This window comes from Cynocephalus volans, chromosome 14 (genome assembly GCF_027409185.1).
Source record: "Cynocephalus volans isolate mCynVol1 chromosome 14, mCynVol1.pri, whole genome shotgun sequence".
In the NCBI taxonomy this organism is placed as follows: Eukaryota; Metazoa; Chordata; class Mammalia; order Dermoptera; family Cynocephalidae; genus Cynocephalus; species Cynocephalus volans.
Window position 1 is genome coordinate 96,377,258 of NC_084473.1, and position 16,513 is coordinate 96,393,770.

At 45.2% G+C, this 16,513-nt stretch overlaps 1 protein-coding gene across 2 annotated transcripts in view; it reads right to left on the reverse strand.

Moving 5' to 3' along the window:
• Positions 1–16,513, reverse strand: part of VWA3B (von Willebrand factor A domain containing 3B) — a 247,870-nt gene that overhangs the window by 184,795 nt on the left and 46,562 nt on the right. For both annotated transcript variants that reach the window (XM_063078561.1, XM_063078560.1), the window contains exon 7: positions 3,979–4,104. In XM_063078561.1, coding sequence (XP_062934631.1) covers positions 3,979–4,104 — 126 coding nt within the window. The remainder of the gene's footprint in view (positions 1–3,978; positions 4,105–16,513) is intronic.

Consider the following 16,513-nt stretch of genomic DNA (forward strand, 5'->3'; position numbering starts at 1 on the left):
TTGGGAGATTTGCGTCCTTTTCAATCTTTTGGAATAGTTTGTAAAGAATCGGTGTTAATTCCTCTTTGAATGTTTGGTAAAATTCTGCTGTGAATCCATCTGGTCCTGGGCTTTTCTTTGTTGGGAGCCTTCTGATAACAGCTTCAATCTCCTTTATTGTTATTGGTCTGTTCAAATTTTCTACGTCTTCATGGTTCAGTTTTGGGAGCTTGTGTGTGTCCAGAAATTTATCCATTTCCTCCAGATTTTCAAATTTGTTGGCGTATAGTTGTTTATAGTAGTCTCGAATGATTCCTTGTATTTCAGATGAATCAGTTGTAATATCGCCTTTTTCATTTCTAATTTTGGTTAATTGAGTCTTCTCTCTTCTTTTTTTTGTTATCCAAGCTAATGGTTTGTCAATTTTATTTATCTTTTCAAAAAACCAACTTTTTGATTCGTTGATCTTTTGAATTGTTTTTTGGTTTTCAATTTCATTCAGTTCTGCTCTGACCTTAATGATTTCTTTCCATCTGCTAACTTTAGGTTTGGATTGTTCTTGTTTTTCTAGTTCTTTAAGGTGAAGTGTTAGGTTGTTCACTTGCCATCTTTCTATTCTTCTGAAGTGAGCATATAGCCACCAAAAAAATAAAATACTTAGGAATTGAGTTAACCAAGGAGGTGAAAAATCTCTAGAATGAGAACTACAAACCACTGCTGAGAGAAATTAGAGAGGATACAAGAAGATGGAAAGATATCCCATGCTCTTGGATTGGAAGAATCAACATAGTGAAAATGTCCATACTACCCAAAGTGATATACAAATTCAATGCAATCCCCATCAAAATTCCAAAGACATTTTTCTCAGAAATGGAAAAAACTCTCCAGACATTTATATGGAACAATAAAAGACCACACATAGCCAAAGCAATGCTGAGCAAAAAAATAAAGCTGGAGGCATAACACTACCTGACTTTAAGCTATACTACAAAGCTATAATAACCAAAACAGTATGGTACTGGCATAAAAACAGACACACTGACCAATGGAATAGAATAGAGAATCCAGAAATCAACCCACACACTTACTGCCATCTGATCTTTGACAAAGGCACCAAGCCTATTCACTGGGGAAGGGACTGCCTCTTCAGCAAATGGTGCTGGGACAACTGGATATCCATATGCAGGAGAATGAAACTAGATCCATACCTCTCACCGTATACTAAAATCAACTCAAAATGGATTAAGGATTTAAATATACACCCTGAAACTATAAAACTTCTTAAAGAAAACATGGGAGAAACACTTCAGGAAATAGGACTGGGCACAGACTTCATGAATACGATCCCAAAAGCACGGACAAGCAAAGGAAAAATAAACAAATGAGATTATATCAAACTAAAAAGCTTCTGCACAGCAAAAGAAACAATTAACAGAGTTAAAAGACAACCAACAGAGTGGGAGAATATATTTTCAAAATATACATCTGACAAAGGATTAATATCCAGAATATATAAGGAACTCAAACAACTTTACAAGAAAAAAACAAGCAACCCAATTAAAAAATGGGCAAAAGAGCTAAGTAGGCATTTCTCTAAGGAAGATATACAAATGGCCAACAGACATATGAAAAAATGTTCAACATCACTCAGCATCCGGGAAATGCAAATCAAAACCACATTGAGATACCATCTAACCCCAGTTAGGATGGCTAAAATCCAAAAGACTCTGAATGATAAATGCTGGTGAGGTTGCGGAGAAAAAAGGAACTCTCATACATTGTTGGTGGGACTGCAAAATGGTGCAGCCTCTATGGAAAATGGTATGGAGGTTCCTCAAACAATTGCAGATAGATCTGCCATACGACCCAGCTATCCCACTGTTAGGAATATACCCAGAGGAATGGAAATCATCAGGTTGAAGGTATACCTGTTCCCCAATGTTCATTGCAGCACTCTTTACAATAGCCAAGAGTTGGAACCAGCCCAAATGCCCATCATCAGATGAGTGGATACGGAAAATGTGGTACATCTACACAATGGAATACTACTCAGCTATAAAAACGAATGAAATACTGCCATTTGCAACAACATGGATGGACCTTGAGAGAATTATATTAAGTGAAACAAGTCAGGCACAGAAAGAGAAATACCACATGTTCTCACTTATTGGTGGGAGCTAAAAATTAATAAATAAATTCACACAGACACACACACACACACACACACACACACACACAAAACGGTGGGGGGGGAAGAAGATATAACAACCACAATTACTTGAAGTTGATACGACAAGCAAACAGAAAGGACATTGCTGGGGGGCAGGGGGGGAGGGAGAAGGGAGGGAGGTTTTGGTGATGGGGAGCAATAATCAGCCACAATGTATATTGACAAAATAAAATTTAAAAAAAAAAATCCAAAAAAAAAAAAGAAAGAAAAAAGGGGAAAAACACTTCTTGCAGTGTCAGCATCATTCACCAGTGCAAATGCAGCGAGCTTGCTTCTGTGGCGTGGCTGGGGGCTAGTAGCATATCAAACGTCAGGGCAGTGCTTTGATTTCTTCAGGATAGGATGGTGCTCCTGAATAACTGGAGAGTGATGTTAACATGAACACAGCATCACTGCTAATGTCTTTTTAAAGTTTAGGCAAAAGGGCCTCTGTTCTGTATTTTGGGTTCAAAACCAGATTCTACCTTTGCAAGCTGTGTGACACTGGGCCAATTACTTAACCCCTCTGTGCCTCAGTTTCCTCACCTGTCACATGAGGATACTAAGGGCAACTTTCTCACAGCGTTATGAGGATTAAATGAGCTAAATACAAGCCTGGTCCTCAGGGCAGCGCCCGGCACATGCTAAGTGCTCACTGAGTGGTGGCCATCATTGCTGTCATTACCAGTTAGAGAGAGTCATTCTTCTGAACTCTAAAATTTCATGTGGCTGTTTCAAATGACATGAAAGAGCTCTAAGCTAAAGGCCAGGAAGTGACTCTGGATTTTAATGAGTTCTTTTTAATATTAATAATACAAACCCACATTCACCCTATCCTTTCCAGGTAAACACTCAATACTCCTTCCCCGTTCTGTGCTCCTCCTCTTCTGCAGCAAGGTCCCAGACCCTGCTCCAAGAAAAGTGGTGGCCTTAAACGAGAATGGAAAAAAGAGAATTTAGCCTTTCCTGCAGGCCTCTGAGTGTGAGTCGGATGACTGCCTGACACAGACAGTTTGGAAGTGAGTTAAGTCTGCAGGCAAGGGCCAGCTTTAGATGACCCAATGCCTGAGCTCTCCCCCTGGTTTTCCTTTCTGTAAAAGCATATGCATCTTGACAAAGAGTCTCCCCTTCTTTAGTGAGCTTTAGTGAGCCTCCTCTGAACCCTCTTCTCAAGTAGGCCTCAACCTTTGGACTTCTATGTTCATCTTTGCATCATGATTTTAGCAAAAATCTTGCTAAGTCAGCTTAGCCAGAATCCCCAGCCTCAATGTCCGATCACTCTTGACATCTGATGAGGATCCTCCTTCCCACTATCTTCCAGGCCATGTCTGATCGCCCCGATCTATCTTCAGCAAAAATCCTGCCAAGTTGGTTTAGCCAGAATCTCCCTTTACCCTTGATAGCTCCTCTTACTAACATTCCATCCACTGACCCCCAACCCTGCTCCTTGGCTATGAATTCCCATTTGTCCATGTTGTATTCAGAATTGAGCCCAGCTCTATACTGAGGTCTGTTTTCCCCTATTGCAACAATTCCTGCAGAATCTGTTTTTACCACTCTAACTACTGTCCAGCTCTGGTTCTTCTGTGAGTCTACACACACATGCACACATGTGCACACTCACACACACACACATGCACACTACTGCACCGCTCTGGAAGCTCTCCTCAGCAGCTCCTCACAGCTGGGCTAAGGAGCTCTCTTTGCTTAGGAACATGGAAACAGCCCCCCAATCCCTAATGAGTAACATTTATGACTCTTTTACACTAGTAACCAAAAATAGCACCAACCACAATCTACTGGAGCCATGTTGGACTTGGGACGCTCGGCCACCAGCCTCTGGATCTGGGCTAGCGTGCTGCAGGCTTCCTCCATCTCCCTCCAGATGAGAAACACGTCCTCTCTGACTCCAGCTCCTGGAAAGAGAAACACAGCATGAGCAGCCAGCTGAGACAGGCCCGAGAACTCTCCAGTGGTCCTATTAGGCCTGGCACATTCAGGACAAATTTCTAGAACATTTCTGAACATCAAATTCCACTTTTCTTATTAATCTCTTTCTGAGATCTAAAACTAAAGGAAGTGCTTTCACCTCAAGAGATTGTAAAGACAGACTTTAGGATGCACTAAATCTTGGTAAACAAGATGTCTATAGCAGCCAGACTATTTTAAGATGAATTACTGATAATACTCGAATAAAATAAGAAATAGAAACATTCAAAAGCACTGCTTAAAAGCTAGGGTGGCCACTGTGAGGAAGGGAAATTCAATGGTATATGAAAGCAACAGCCCCTAATCCTTTCCTGCTTTAGCCGAGATTTCCTCCTTCTTTGAAACAACCTTCACAAATCTTTATTTTCCCCCAACGTAATCACGATTCTTCAGACTCCTTTCCTGAACCTCTGCTGTCTCAGTTAAGGGTTAGGTTTAACTATATGATATTTATTAAAAATAATATGGCTTCATTAATGTAGATATTTATGTCTCTTAATCAATCAATCAAAGTTCCTTCCACAGCTAAGTGGTCCAGGGCTGGGCTGAGATTCTGTCTTCATCAAGATCCAGGCTCTAAAAAATCAGCGGTCTCTGGAGGTCAAGAGGGTGTAGGGGCAGGAGGCAAATACGTGTGATGATGGAAGTGCAACGTGAGGGACACTGCGGCGGTGTCTTAACCGTATCAAAGTCAAGTTCCTGGTTGTGGTGTTGTACTACAGATTTACAAGATGTTACCATGGAGGAAACTGGGTAAAGGGTACTATTTCTTACAATGGTATGTGAATCTATAATTCTCTCAAAATAAAAAGTTTAATTTAAAAAGAAATCTTTTTAAGATCTAGGGTCTTGCTATCTTGCTGCTCCCTCATCCCAGGATGCCCTTCTGCCCTCAAAGCCTCTTATGATTCAACACAACGTCTAGAGTGCCCGGCAGCATGGCCAGGTTATAGTCCAGTGGCAGAGGGACACTGGAAGAGCAAATGGGCATAGCCCCTAATAGAGTCGGTCCCTTTCAAGCATCCTTCCCAGAAGTCCCACACAACAGCTGCATTTCTTAGCTGTGGACCATCTGGCTGCAAGGGAAACTGGGAAATGCAGCTTTAAGCAGGGTGCACTGCAGCCCTACGTAAAATTGGGGCTGCATCCTAAGAAGGGAGGGAGTGGGCCTGGGTGGCAACTGGTAGTCCCTGCCACATCCACTGGTCTGCTGCCGGCTGCACCCAGCGGTGTCTGCTCAGACGTCTGTAGCTGCCCCTGGACATGCCATCAAATCATGGTCAGAGAAGCTCCCTCCCCACTCGCTGTCTGGCTGTTCTGCATGCCCTGTGAGAGGAGAGGGAGGAATCTTCCATCGTCCTACTGCCAGTTGGAAACCTCGGTAGAGCTTCTTTAAAAGAAGCAAAAAAGGAATGACAGTTACTGGGGGCCTTGCGTGTGCTGACACCAGGTGGCCACAAGCACTGCTGTACCTGCCATGCCTAGCAGTGCTCTCTGTGCCTCTCAGCCAGTGCCTGCCATGACACGAGACCAGCGGTGACCCCAAGAGGCAGCCACGGTTGGAAGATGCCACCCGCTCATTTTCAATGGCATCCTTGGGCCCAGCCACCAGCCTAGCACTGCTCAGGCATCAAGGGGGCTAAGGGAGTCCCTGCGCTGGGGCTGTTTCTTTTTTTTTATTGAATCATAATCAATTATACATATTTGGGGGATTCAATGTTGACATATGTTGATCAAATCAATACTACCAGTATGTATATTGTTACAAATTGTACTTATTCTTTATGCCCCTTGTCCAGTCTCTCTCTCCCTCCTACCGCTGATAACCCTAGATTTCTTCTTTCCCTCTGAAGGAGTAATGGTAACTCTGTTGATTTGTTGCCTAGATGATCTGTCTGATGCTGAGAGGTGTGATCAGGTCCCCCAATATTTTCATACAGCAGCTTCTTCTCTGTCACTCTGGAATGGGCTTTGTGGAGAGACATCCTCTTCTTTTCTTTGGTCTCTGTGGGTGACTCTCCTTGTGTTAACGCACTCCAGTGGCTGGGGGACCCTCTGCATAGCGGTTGTGACATCTAGCCACTTTCATGGCAGCTGTGGTTACTGTGGTGGCTGTGGTGGGTCACCCACATGGATGTGATGTTTTTGGCACGCTCCTTGGCACTAGTGGTGTGCCTGGATGTGGGAGTGGGGTCTGGACCTCGGCTTCAAGCCTTAGGTTCCCAGGCAGGCCCCAAGGTGCTGGCAGTGTGCCTGGGTGTGGGTGGGGGGTTGTGGTCCCCAGCTTGATGCTCTGGGCCCCCAGGCAGGGCCCTGAGGTGCTGGCAGTATGCCTTAGTATGGGAGTGGGGCCTGGTCCCTGGCTTCAAGCCTCAGGTTCTCAGGCTGGCCTTCAGGCATTGGTGGTGTGCATGGTTGTGGGTGGGGTTTCTGGTCCTCAGCTCCATGCCTCAGGTCCCCTGCTGGGCCCCAAGGCACTGATGGTGTACCTGAACTGGAACTAATTTTTTGTCCTTTGCTTACTTCTAAAACAGAGGAACTTCCTGTGGGAACCAGTACTTGAGCTGTGTGGTTGAGCTAAATTGCTGCTTTGCTGCTGTTTCCCTAGAGAAGGCTTTTTGTGTAGCTCAGGGTTTAATGGTTGACCTTATAGGTACTTCCAGATCTCCAGAGACCCGGTACACCTGGGTTGTGCAGAAACTCTGATCTGGGCCTGAATTTTTTCATCAAACTGCACCCCATGCAATGCTGCATTCCCAAACAGTCTCTTCTGAGTGGTCCTGCACTGATTGGGGGGCAGATTGGCTGTCCTTGCTGTGTCCCAGTGTTCTCCTGGTGGGCCTGTCTCCCCCACCGCCCATGCTCCAAACACTTCCCATGGGATGGGCTCTGTGCCAGGCCCTTGCGATGACTCACTGGCCTGTGAATGGCTCCCCTTTTTCAGCTGTTCTGGCTCCTTGCTCTTGCATGGGTCCATGGGAACCATATTAGCGGTCTTGCTGTCCTAGGGGCCACCAAGGCCCTCTTTTCCCCTGCCACCTCGAAGCTACTCCATCCAAAGGGTACAGCTGTGGTTTCTGCCAGTTCCTGCCCTATGTGCTCTGCAGTTCCAGCCTTAAAGCAGCCGCAGCCTGAAACACTCCGAGCAGTTTTTTTCTTTCTCTCATCGTGGTTTCTCCCACCTTCATGAACTCTGTAGGTCTCTCTTCCTCATCTGCTGAGCTCCAGCGGCCCCAGCTTGTCTGTTGTTACATTTTTATAGTCGTAAATTCGTTGATTTGTGGGAGAGAGTGATGCTGGGGACAGTCTTTTCTGCCATCTTGACTGGAACTCCCTCTGGGGTTGTTTCTAATATGGTTGTGCAGACAAGAATTCAGCAGATGTATTCTCTGGTTTTAAAAACCCCATTCTAGGGGCCAGCCCATGGCTCACTTGGGAGAGTGTGGTGCTGATAACACCAAGGCCACGGGTTCAGATCCCTGTATAGGGACGGTTGGTTGCTCACTTGGGAGAGCGTGGTGCTGACAACACCAAGTCAAGGGTTAAGATCCCCTTACCGGTCATCTTTAAAAAGAACAAACAAAAAACAAAAAACTCCATTCCAAAAAAAGATTTGGCAAAAACAAAACAGAACAAACTAACAACTCTATTCCACAGACTGTATACAGTCAGTTCAGAGAACACTGATAATGTTACCATTAAAAATAATAGCGGTGGAATCATGTACCAAAAATTTTCAAATTGTACATTTTAATTACATGCATTTTATTGTACATAATTATGCCACAACAAAGCTGTTTTTAAAAAGCAAGAAAGCCAACAGCTGAGTCCAAATTCTCTAATGATAAATACCTTTCTGAGGTACTGTTATGTGCCTGACACGGTGCTTGGGCCTTCATAAACATTTTCTTTTCTCCCACCACAACTCTGCTGGTAAATTCTATTCTAGCTGAGTAAACTGAGGCAGAACAAGTTGTCCAAGGTTACACCATTGATGAGTGGCAGAGCAGGGAGTCAAACCCAGGTTGGTGTGACTGCCGCCTTGACAGGTTGCCCTGGAAACAGGATGATGCTTACAGAGGAGCCCAGCAGCCCACACGCCCTGCCTTTACCAAGTCTACGTAATAGCTCACAGATGCCTAAGATCCCACCACCACAGAGAACAAGAGACCACCATCCAGTCTAAGGGGCACCCTAGGAGAGCTGTCCACCTGGGGCCAAAGAACCGACCCTAAATCACCAAGACAGAGTGGGGCAGATCCGAGTCATTCTTTCTGAATTTCCAAATGTAGTCAAAAAGGGCTGGGCAGAAGCAGAGGGCCACCAGAGCTCAGGCCCTCCCAAAGTTGGCCAGATCAAGCGAGAGAGTATTAATAGCTATGTTTGTAAAGAAGCAAGTGGCAAGCCCTGACAGAGATGCATGGTCAACATGGCTTTGCAGCCATCGATAGCCCAAGGAGTGAAATGTGATGTGCACTGAGCTCCATGTTGGAACTCCAAAAATATCACATGCTGCTGCCAAATGCGAATCTCAATCCCACAGGTCTTCTGACAGCTGTAAAATCAAGACTGATTTCCCGCTGCTTTCTTCACTATAGAGGTGTTAAGTAGCAGGATCCTCTCTTAAAAAGTTTCAAATGAGTCAAGGATTTCCTCTAGATCTGTCAATAATATCTTAGGAGGGAAGCTACCCAGGTCAGCATCAAAAGAAAATTTTGGAAGGAAACCCAGTCTGCTTTTGATCATCCAGCGACAGGGAATTGTGTCTAAGGGGGAGCAGTGACCAGGGACACACTCCCAGGGCAGGCAGTAGCTAGGATTACTTCCACACTGGGTTAGGAATTGTACTGAGGCAGCTACAGACTGCTACACTAGTGATCAGAAAGCAAAAAACTCAGAACTATCTGTTTGAATAGCTTTGCTTTAAAAAACAACTAGACAGCTTTACCAGGGTTTTTCAAGATGGCGGTGGCGTGGTGGTTGGCATGGAGTAGCTGAGGTGGAAAAGGTGGCCACTGGGCCTTAGGCAGCGGGGAAACTTGTGGACCTTCCTCTTGCCATCTCTTAAGGGAGGACCGCTGCTGGTGGCTGGTCGTGGGGGCTGACTGCCACTTTGTCCTCGGCAGGAGAGGCTGCCTCATTTACAGGCAACAGCTTTGAAGTGTGGAGCAGGAAAAGAACTGTTTCTTAGCTGCAAAAGCGCGTCTCTAAACAGGGAACACAGTGCCAGAGCTGCTGTGGATGCAGACAGGATCCCGGAGGCTGGGGCTCCGCTGAAGGCGGCCAGCTGCCCTATTCAGGATTCAAGGTTTCAGGCCGGCATAAAAGAAGATTCCTGGGAGCGCCCGAGCCACGCCGCAGGACCGAGCGAGCAGCCCAAGGCGGCGGGAACCGAGAACGGGGAAGGCGACAAACCAGAGGCAGAGAGGTACCAGAGCGCACGACCTGGCACAGCCCTGTGAGTGACCCCCAACCCGGCCCTGTGCGGGGGGCTGACGCCCACCTGGCTTCCGCCTGCATCACCGGGCCACTCACCACCCCGGGGCTGCCTCCATTTTCTCAGGTGTGGCAGCTCTGGTGGGGCTCAGCCAAGCCTGTCCTCCTCGCCCGGCTTGGCTCCTCGTTGAGCCTTCCCACTTGCTAGCCCCAGCGCGGGGCTTCCCAGGGCCTGTGGGCTGGCCTCCCCTCCCACTCCCTCTGCGGTTCTCTGGTGGGGCTGGTGGCGTGGGGCATCCCCGGCCAGCGTCGGGAGGGCAAGGAAGTATGGGCGGGGCCGACTGTCACTCCACCACACTCGGGACTCCAGCCCTGGTAAAATTCCTGTTACTGGGAGGCAGATACCATCTCTGCGGCCACCAGTTCGGAAAAACGCCTAACCAATTTCTGGTTAGGAATAGTGTGGTAGGAGAGTTCCCAAGTCCGCTTGAACCTGCCGGAGCGCTGACTGCAGGCGGGCACCGGACTCAGTCGGTGCCGGGGGGATACAAAGGTGAACAGTGTCCTGCGGGCTCCTCCCCCAAGGAGCTCACACTCTGGTGTGGGAGATAAGACAAGTATACAAATAACCGTGATACCAGGAGGAAGGTGATAAGTCCCGAGAAAGATCTACACGGTGCTACAAAGGCACCCAGAGCGACCGGTCGTCTGTGCCTAGCAGAAACCTGGGAGACTTCCTGGGTGAGGCGGTGCCGAGCAGGGTCTTGAAGGCCCAGCTGATAGACGAGGGTTGCAGAAGACATGGCCCAGCCCAGCCCAGTGCGCACAGATCGGGGAGAAGTCCAGCCAGGGAGGCGGAGACTCGACAGAAACCACACACCCTGTGGGGTCTCCACTGCATGATCCAACAGCCCAGGCCAGAGCACATGGAACAGGGAGAAGTCCTGCACGGAAAGTGAAAGCTCAGCAGTGATCACACACCCTGTGGTACGTGATCCAGCAGCCCAGCAGAGTCCAAGCTGACCAGAGAGGGGGCTCCCCGGAGAGGCCCAAGACCCGAGGCAACCATACACACAAGGCACTAGAGGCCAACTGAGCAGTCACGGAGGTAGCCATACCAAATTGGCAACCACAGCAACATCTTAGTTAGTCAATAGTCTCAAACCGGTGGACTATGAAACCCCCTGCCACAATGAATAAACATCAAAAAAAGATACCAGAAATACAAAAAATCAAGAAAGTACACCACCAAAAGATAATAAATCTCAAACTCTAGATCCTATAGAACAAGAAGCCCTTGAAATGACTGACAAGGAATTTCGAGTGATAATTCTAAGGAAACTGAATGAGATACAAGAAAACTCAGCTAGACATCATGATGAAATGAGGAAAAGTATACAGGACCTGAAAGAGGAAATGTACAAGGAAATCAATGTCCTGAAAAAAAATGTAGCAGAACTTGCTGAACTGAAGAAGTTATTCAGCAAAATAAAAAACACAATGGAGAGTTTAACCAGCAGGCTTGTCAAAGTTGAAGAGAGAACCTCTGAACTTGAAGATGGGCTGTTTGAAATAACACAAGCAAACAAAAAGAAAGAAAAAAGAATCAAAGACATTGAAGAAAATCTGAGAGAGATATCAGACAACCTTAAGCGATCAAATATCCGAGTCATGGGTATTCCAGAAGGGGAGGAAAACGGAGATTGCATTGAAAACATATTCAACAAAATAGTGACAGAAAACTTCCCAGGTATAGGAAAAATCACAGATCTTCAGATCCAAGAAGCTCAGCGATCTCCAAAAGTATTCAACCCAAAAAGGCCTTCTCCAAGACATGTTATAGTCAAATTGGCAAAACTCAGAGACAAACAGAGAATCTTATAAGCTGCAAGAGAGAAGCATCAAATCACCTATAAGGGAGCCCCAATCAGGCTAACATCAGACTTTTCATCATAAACCCTAAAAGGTAGAAAGGAATGGGATGATATGTTCAAAATACTAAAAGACAAAGATTGCCAGCCAAGAATACTCTACCCTGCAAGGCTATCCTTCCGAAATGAAGGGCAAATAGTATATTTCTCAGACAAACGAAACTGTGGGAGTTCACTACCACACGACCACCCTTACAAGAAATCCTCAAGGGAGTACTGGGTTTCTCAGAAATGGAAAAATCTATCCAGACATTTATATGGAATAATAAAAGACCACGCATAGCCAAAATAATGCTGAGCAAAAAAAAAAAAAATAAGCTGGAGGCATAATACTACCTGACTTTAAGCTATACTACAAAGCTATAATAACCAAAACAGTATGGTACTGGCATAAAAACAGACACACTGATCAATGGAATAGAATAGAGAATCCAGAAATCAACCCACACACTTACTGCCATCTGATCTTTGACAAAGGCACCAAGCCTATTCACTGGGGAAGGGACTGCCTCTTCAGCAAATGGTGCTGGGAGAACTGGATATCCATATGCAGGAGAATGAAACTAGATCCATACCTCTCACCATATACTAAAATCAACTCAAAATGGATTAAGGATTTAAATATACACCCTGAAACAATAAAACTTCTTAAAGAAAACATAGGAGAAACACTTCAGGAAATAGGACTGGACACAGACTTCATGAGTACGACCCCAAAAGCATGGGCAACCAAAGGAAAAATAAACAAATGGGATTATATCAAACTAAAAAGCTTCTGCACAGCAAAAGAAACAATTAACAGAGTTAAAAGACAACCAACAGAGTGGGAGAAAATATTTGCAACATATACATCTGACAAAGGATTAATATCCAGAGTATACAAGGAACTCAAACAACTTTATAAGACAAAAACAAGCAACCCAATTAAAAAATGGGCAAAAGAGCTAAGTAGGCATTTCTCTAAGGAAGATATACAAATGGCCAACAGACATATGAAAAAATGCTCAACATCACTCAGCATCCGGGAAATGCAAATCAAAACCACACTGAGATACCATCTCACCCCAGTGAGGATGGCTAAAATCCAAAAGACTCTGAACGATAAATGCTGGCAAGGTTGCAGAGAAAAAGGAACTCTCATACATTGTTGGTGGGACTGCAAAATGGTGCAGCCTCTATGGAAAACAGTATGGAGGTTCCTCAAACAATTGCAGATAGATCTACCATACGACCCAGCTATCCCACTGTTGGGAATATACCCAGAGGAATGGAAATCATCAAGTCGAAGGTATACCTGTTCCCCAATGTTCATTGCAGCACTCTTTACAATAGCCAAGAGTTGGAACCAGCCCAAATGTCCATCATCAGATGAGTGGATACGGAAAATGTGGTACATCTACACAATGGAATACTACTCAGCTATAAAAACAAATGAAATACTGCCATTTGAATCAACATGGATGGACCTAGAGAGAATTATATTAAGTGAAACAAGTCAGGCACAGAAAGAGAAATACCACATATTCTCACTTATTGGTGGGAGCTAAAAATTAATATATAAATTCACACACACACACACACACACACACACACACACAAAACCGGGGGGGGGGCAGGGAAGAAGATATAACAACCACAATTACTTGAAGTTGATACGACAAGCAAACAGAAAGGACATTGTTGGGGGGGGGGAGGGAGGTTTTGGTGATGGGGAAACAATAATCAATCACAATGTATATCGACAAAATAAAATTTAAAAAAATAAAAAAATAAAAAATAAAATAAAATAAAATAAAAAACAACTAGACAGTAAAAAGGAAAAAGCATAGAACAGTAAAAGCATAGCTTAGAATGCACAGGTTTTATTTCAAATTGTGCCACAGGCAGTGAGGCAGGGTGCTATTTTTATCCGGGTCACTTCTAAGGGACTTAACTGGGATATCAAACAGCCACAACTGAAGGAGAGAGCCCCACCAGGAGTGGAAGAGGGTAGAGGACAAGGAACAGGAAATCCCCGTGTTCAAAGGGCTCTGTGAATTTGAAATTCTCCAGGCTAAACCAGAGAGGAGACAGAACAACACGAAGTCTTATGCATATAGACCACCAAGAAGTATGAGCCAGCCTGCTTTACACAGAAGCAGAATACGGTTCCTCATAGAGACACAAGAGACCTAAAAGATTCTCCAACCAAAAAGGCTCCCACCTGCACAGACCCCTGACATTCCCCATATGCCATGTGGTAACAATTTGAAGATTCACATTAAAATGCTAGCATCACAGGGGACAGACGTCACACTAAGCTGCTGTTTTTCATTAGCACCCGGTATTGACCTCTCAGGCTGGCTAGTTTGAAAAGTGCAATAAGACCCAGGACAGAATCGTTCTCATGCAGCAAGAGTCCACTGAGTGCCTCCTGCCTAACACCACCTCCCTGCCACATCTTCTGCATCTGACCTATAGGACAAAGCCCCACTGTCACTATCCAATTCATTCATATATTCACCTAGCAAATACATGTTGGGCATCTCCTATGCAATGAGCAGGCACTGTTGGTGCTGGGGATACAGCGGTGAACCACGGAGCTGGCTCCTTGAGCTGGCATGGAGTCCAGGGTTCAAGGCCCCCATAACACTCCTGTCCTCCCCATCCTCTCGGGCCCCTGTCCTCCCTACCAAGGGACTCAGCCCTCCACTGCATTCAGCTCTCTCACCCTGATTCAAGGCACAGTCCTGACTCCAGCAGCAAGCTTTGCCCAGCCATCCCAGGGAACAGTGACTGCTTTGAGCTGCCCCTTCTCCATTGGCATAGAGAAGCAGCCATGACCACCATTCTGCATTCTCCTGCTGCCAGGACACACTCCTATCCAGTGTGAAGACCCGGATATAACTATGAAAAGGCAGTATTTTCAGGAAATAGTAGCACATGCTTCTGTTTTCAGAAAGCAATATAACATTTAAAAATAATAATAAAATGTGAGGTGTTAAAAATTCCCAGAGACCTAATATTATCAGGTGGATCTGGTAAAAGGGGGCACATTACATCCATATAGGGATTGAAAGTGGTGACATAAGTAGTTTGGGTTGTAAAGAAAAAATTCCCAGTTATTTGTGTTAAATTTATATATTAAGGTGTTTTGTTGCTGAAAGGTAATTAAACATCTGCTGGATTGATCCAGCCCCAAGGCCCTAAGCTCTGAGGCACGGTGTGGAGCTGTGCTCAGTCTCACCCTATGGACATCGACCATTGATTAATTTAAAGCAACTATAGAGTCATCTCGCCACCTGGAAAAACGTTTAATGTTTTCTTGGGGCAATGAAAGTATATGTTTCACAAGAGCCATTGTGTTATCTTAGAAGCAATTTCAAATACAAAGTATGAGCGACTTGAGATATGAACGTGGCACTGTCTCCTGGGCCCTCTCTTCCTCTTCTAAGTGGAAGACTAAAATGAGAATATAATGCAGTCTAGTTATCCAATATTCACTTAGAAAAACTGAAAAGAAGCCATCACTACTCCCTCCATGGTAACAAATCGGTGCTCTCCCAAACTTGGTATTAAATGTGACCCCCAAGGCTCTGGGATGCTAGGAGGCAGGTAGACAATAAAGGCCCAGGCAAAGGTATAGAGAAGCAATATTTGAAGAAAAAATGCAAAAAAATGTTCATTGATAAAGTTTAGGTGATTAAATCTGTTATATTTAGAATAGGTGATTTTTTTTGTAAGACACCAACTTAAGGGGTAAGTGTTTTAATGACAGGGTAAATTCAGGGGAACTTATGAGTTTCCTTTATAGCAAATTTACAAAAATTGTTGTTCTTCCAGCTTCTCCATCAAAAAACGACATGAACTTCTTTCAGTTCTAAGGGACATACAGTGCATAAAGAGAATGAGAGATGGTCACAGAGCTGCTCTCTGATTTCTCACCAACCAACCAGGAATCGACAGAGAGAGAGTGAGGCGAGGGTACTGGTACCGGGAGTAACCCCACGCTGTCCTCAACAGCAGCCCGTCTTCGTGAGGCTGGGTCATGTGCATGGGCTGCTGGGGGCTGGGTCTCACTCACACAGTGGGCTCTGCTCCCAGCTCTGCCAGGTCATGAAGGAATGAGCAAGTTCAGGAGACTGTTATTTTCTTCAAACTCATCAAAGACTGACTTAGAAGCCAGGAAGCCAATCACTTGAAAATATCCTCTTCTCAATAGGACAATGTACTTGGAGAATCAGTTTCACTCATTTATTCAACAAAACTCGATCAATGCCTGTTGTATTAGGCCACTGCTGGCTTACTCTCCACTAGGGAAACTAAGCCTGCGGACACATCAGATGGAGCTATGAACTGAGGGAGCAAGAGGGGAGGAGTGAAGGCAGGCGCCCTCAGTTACTGGGGTTCCGGAGTTGCGCTGGGAAGGACCAGCCTCCAAATCACAAAAGAGAAGCAAAGTGACATTCTGAGAGTCTGGGGTTCTCTGGCTGGGAACGTTGACTTTTATTCCTTTCTAATCTCTTCCTCACCTCTAATGAGACCCTAAAGCACACAGAAGGTGTTTAATAAATACTTTTTTACTAGCCAGAGGGTTGTTAATCCTCCTTCACAAAGAGCATTCTTAGAGTAGTCGTGATACTAACCAGTTTATTTGCAATAAGAGCAAAAAAGAGCAGCAATAAGAAATTCAAGACACCCCATTGTTAGAAGGAGCAGGACTCCGGGGGTCACTAAAGTCTCTCCACTTTGTAAACTATAACGTGGCAACAATTTTGGAAGTGCAGCTGCTCTGGCCCTATCCACTGAATTAAACTGAATTTTAGAGAGAAGGAGACTTCTGAGAGAACCTCCTGCTGGCAGTAAGCTATAAACACCCATCAGTGCCCCTAAATTAAGTTTGAGATAAGAAACAAAGAGGCAACACCAAGCCTGCCTGATGGGCCAGTAGACTCTCAGCATCTAATTAAAGATCACAGTGTCTGCCAGC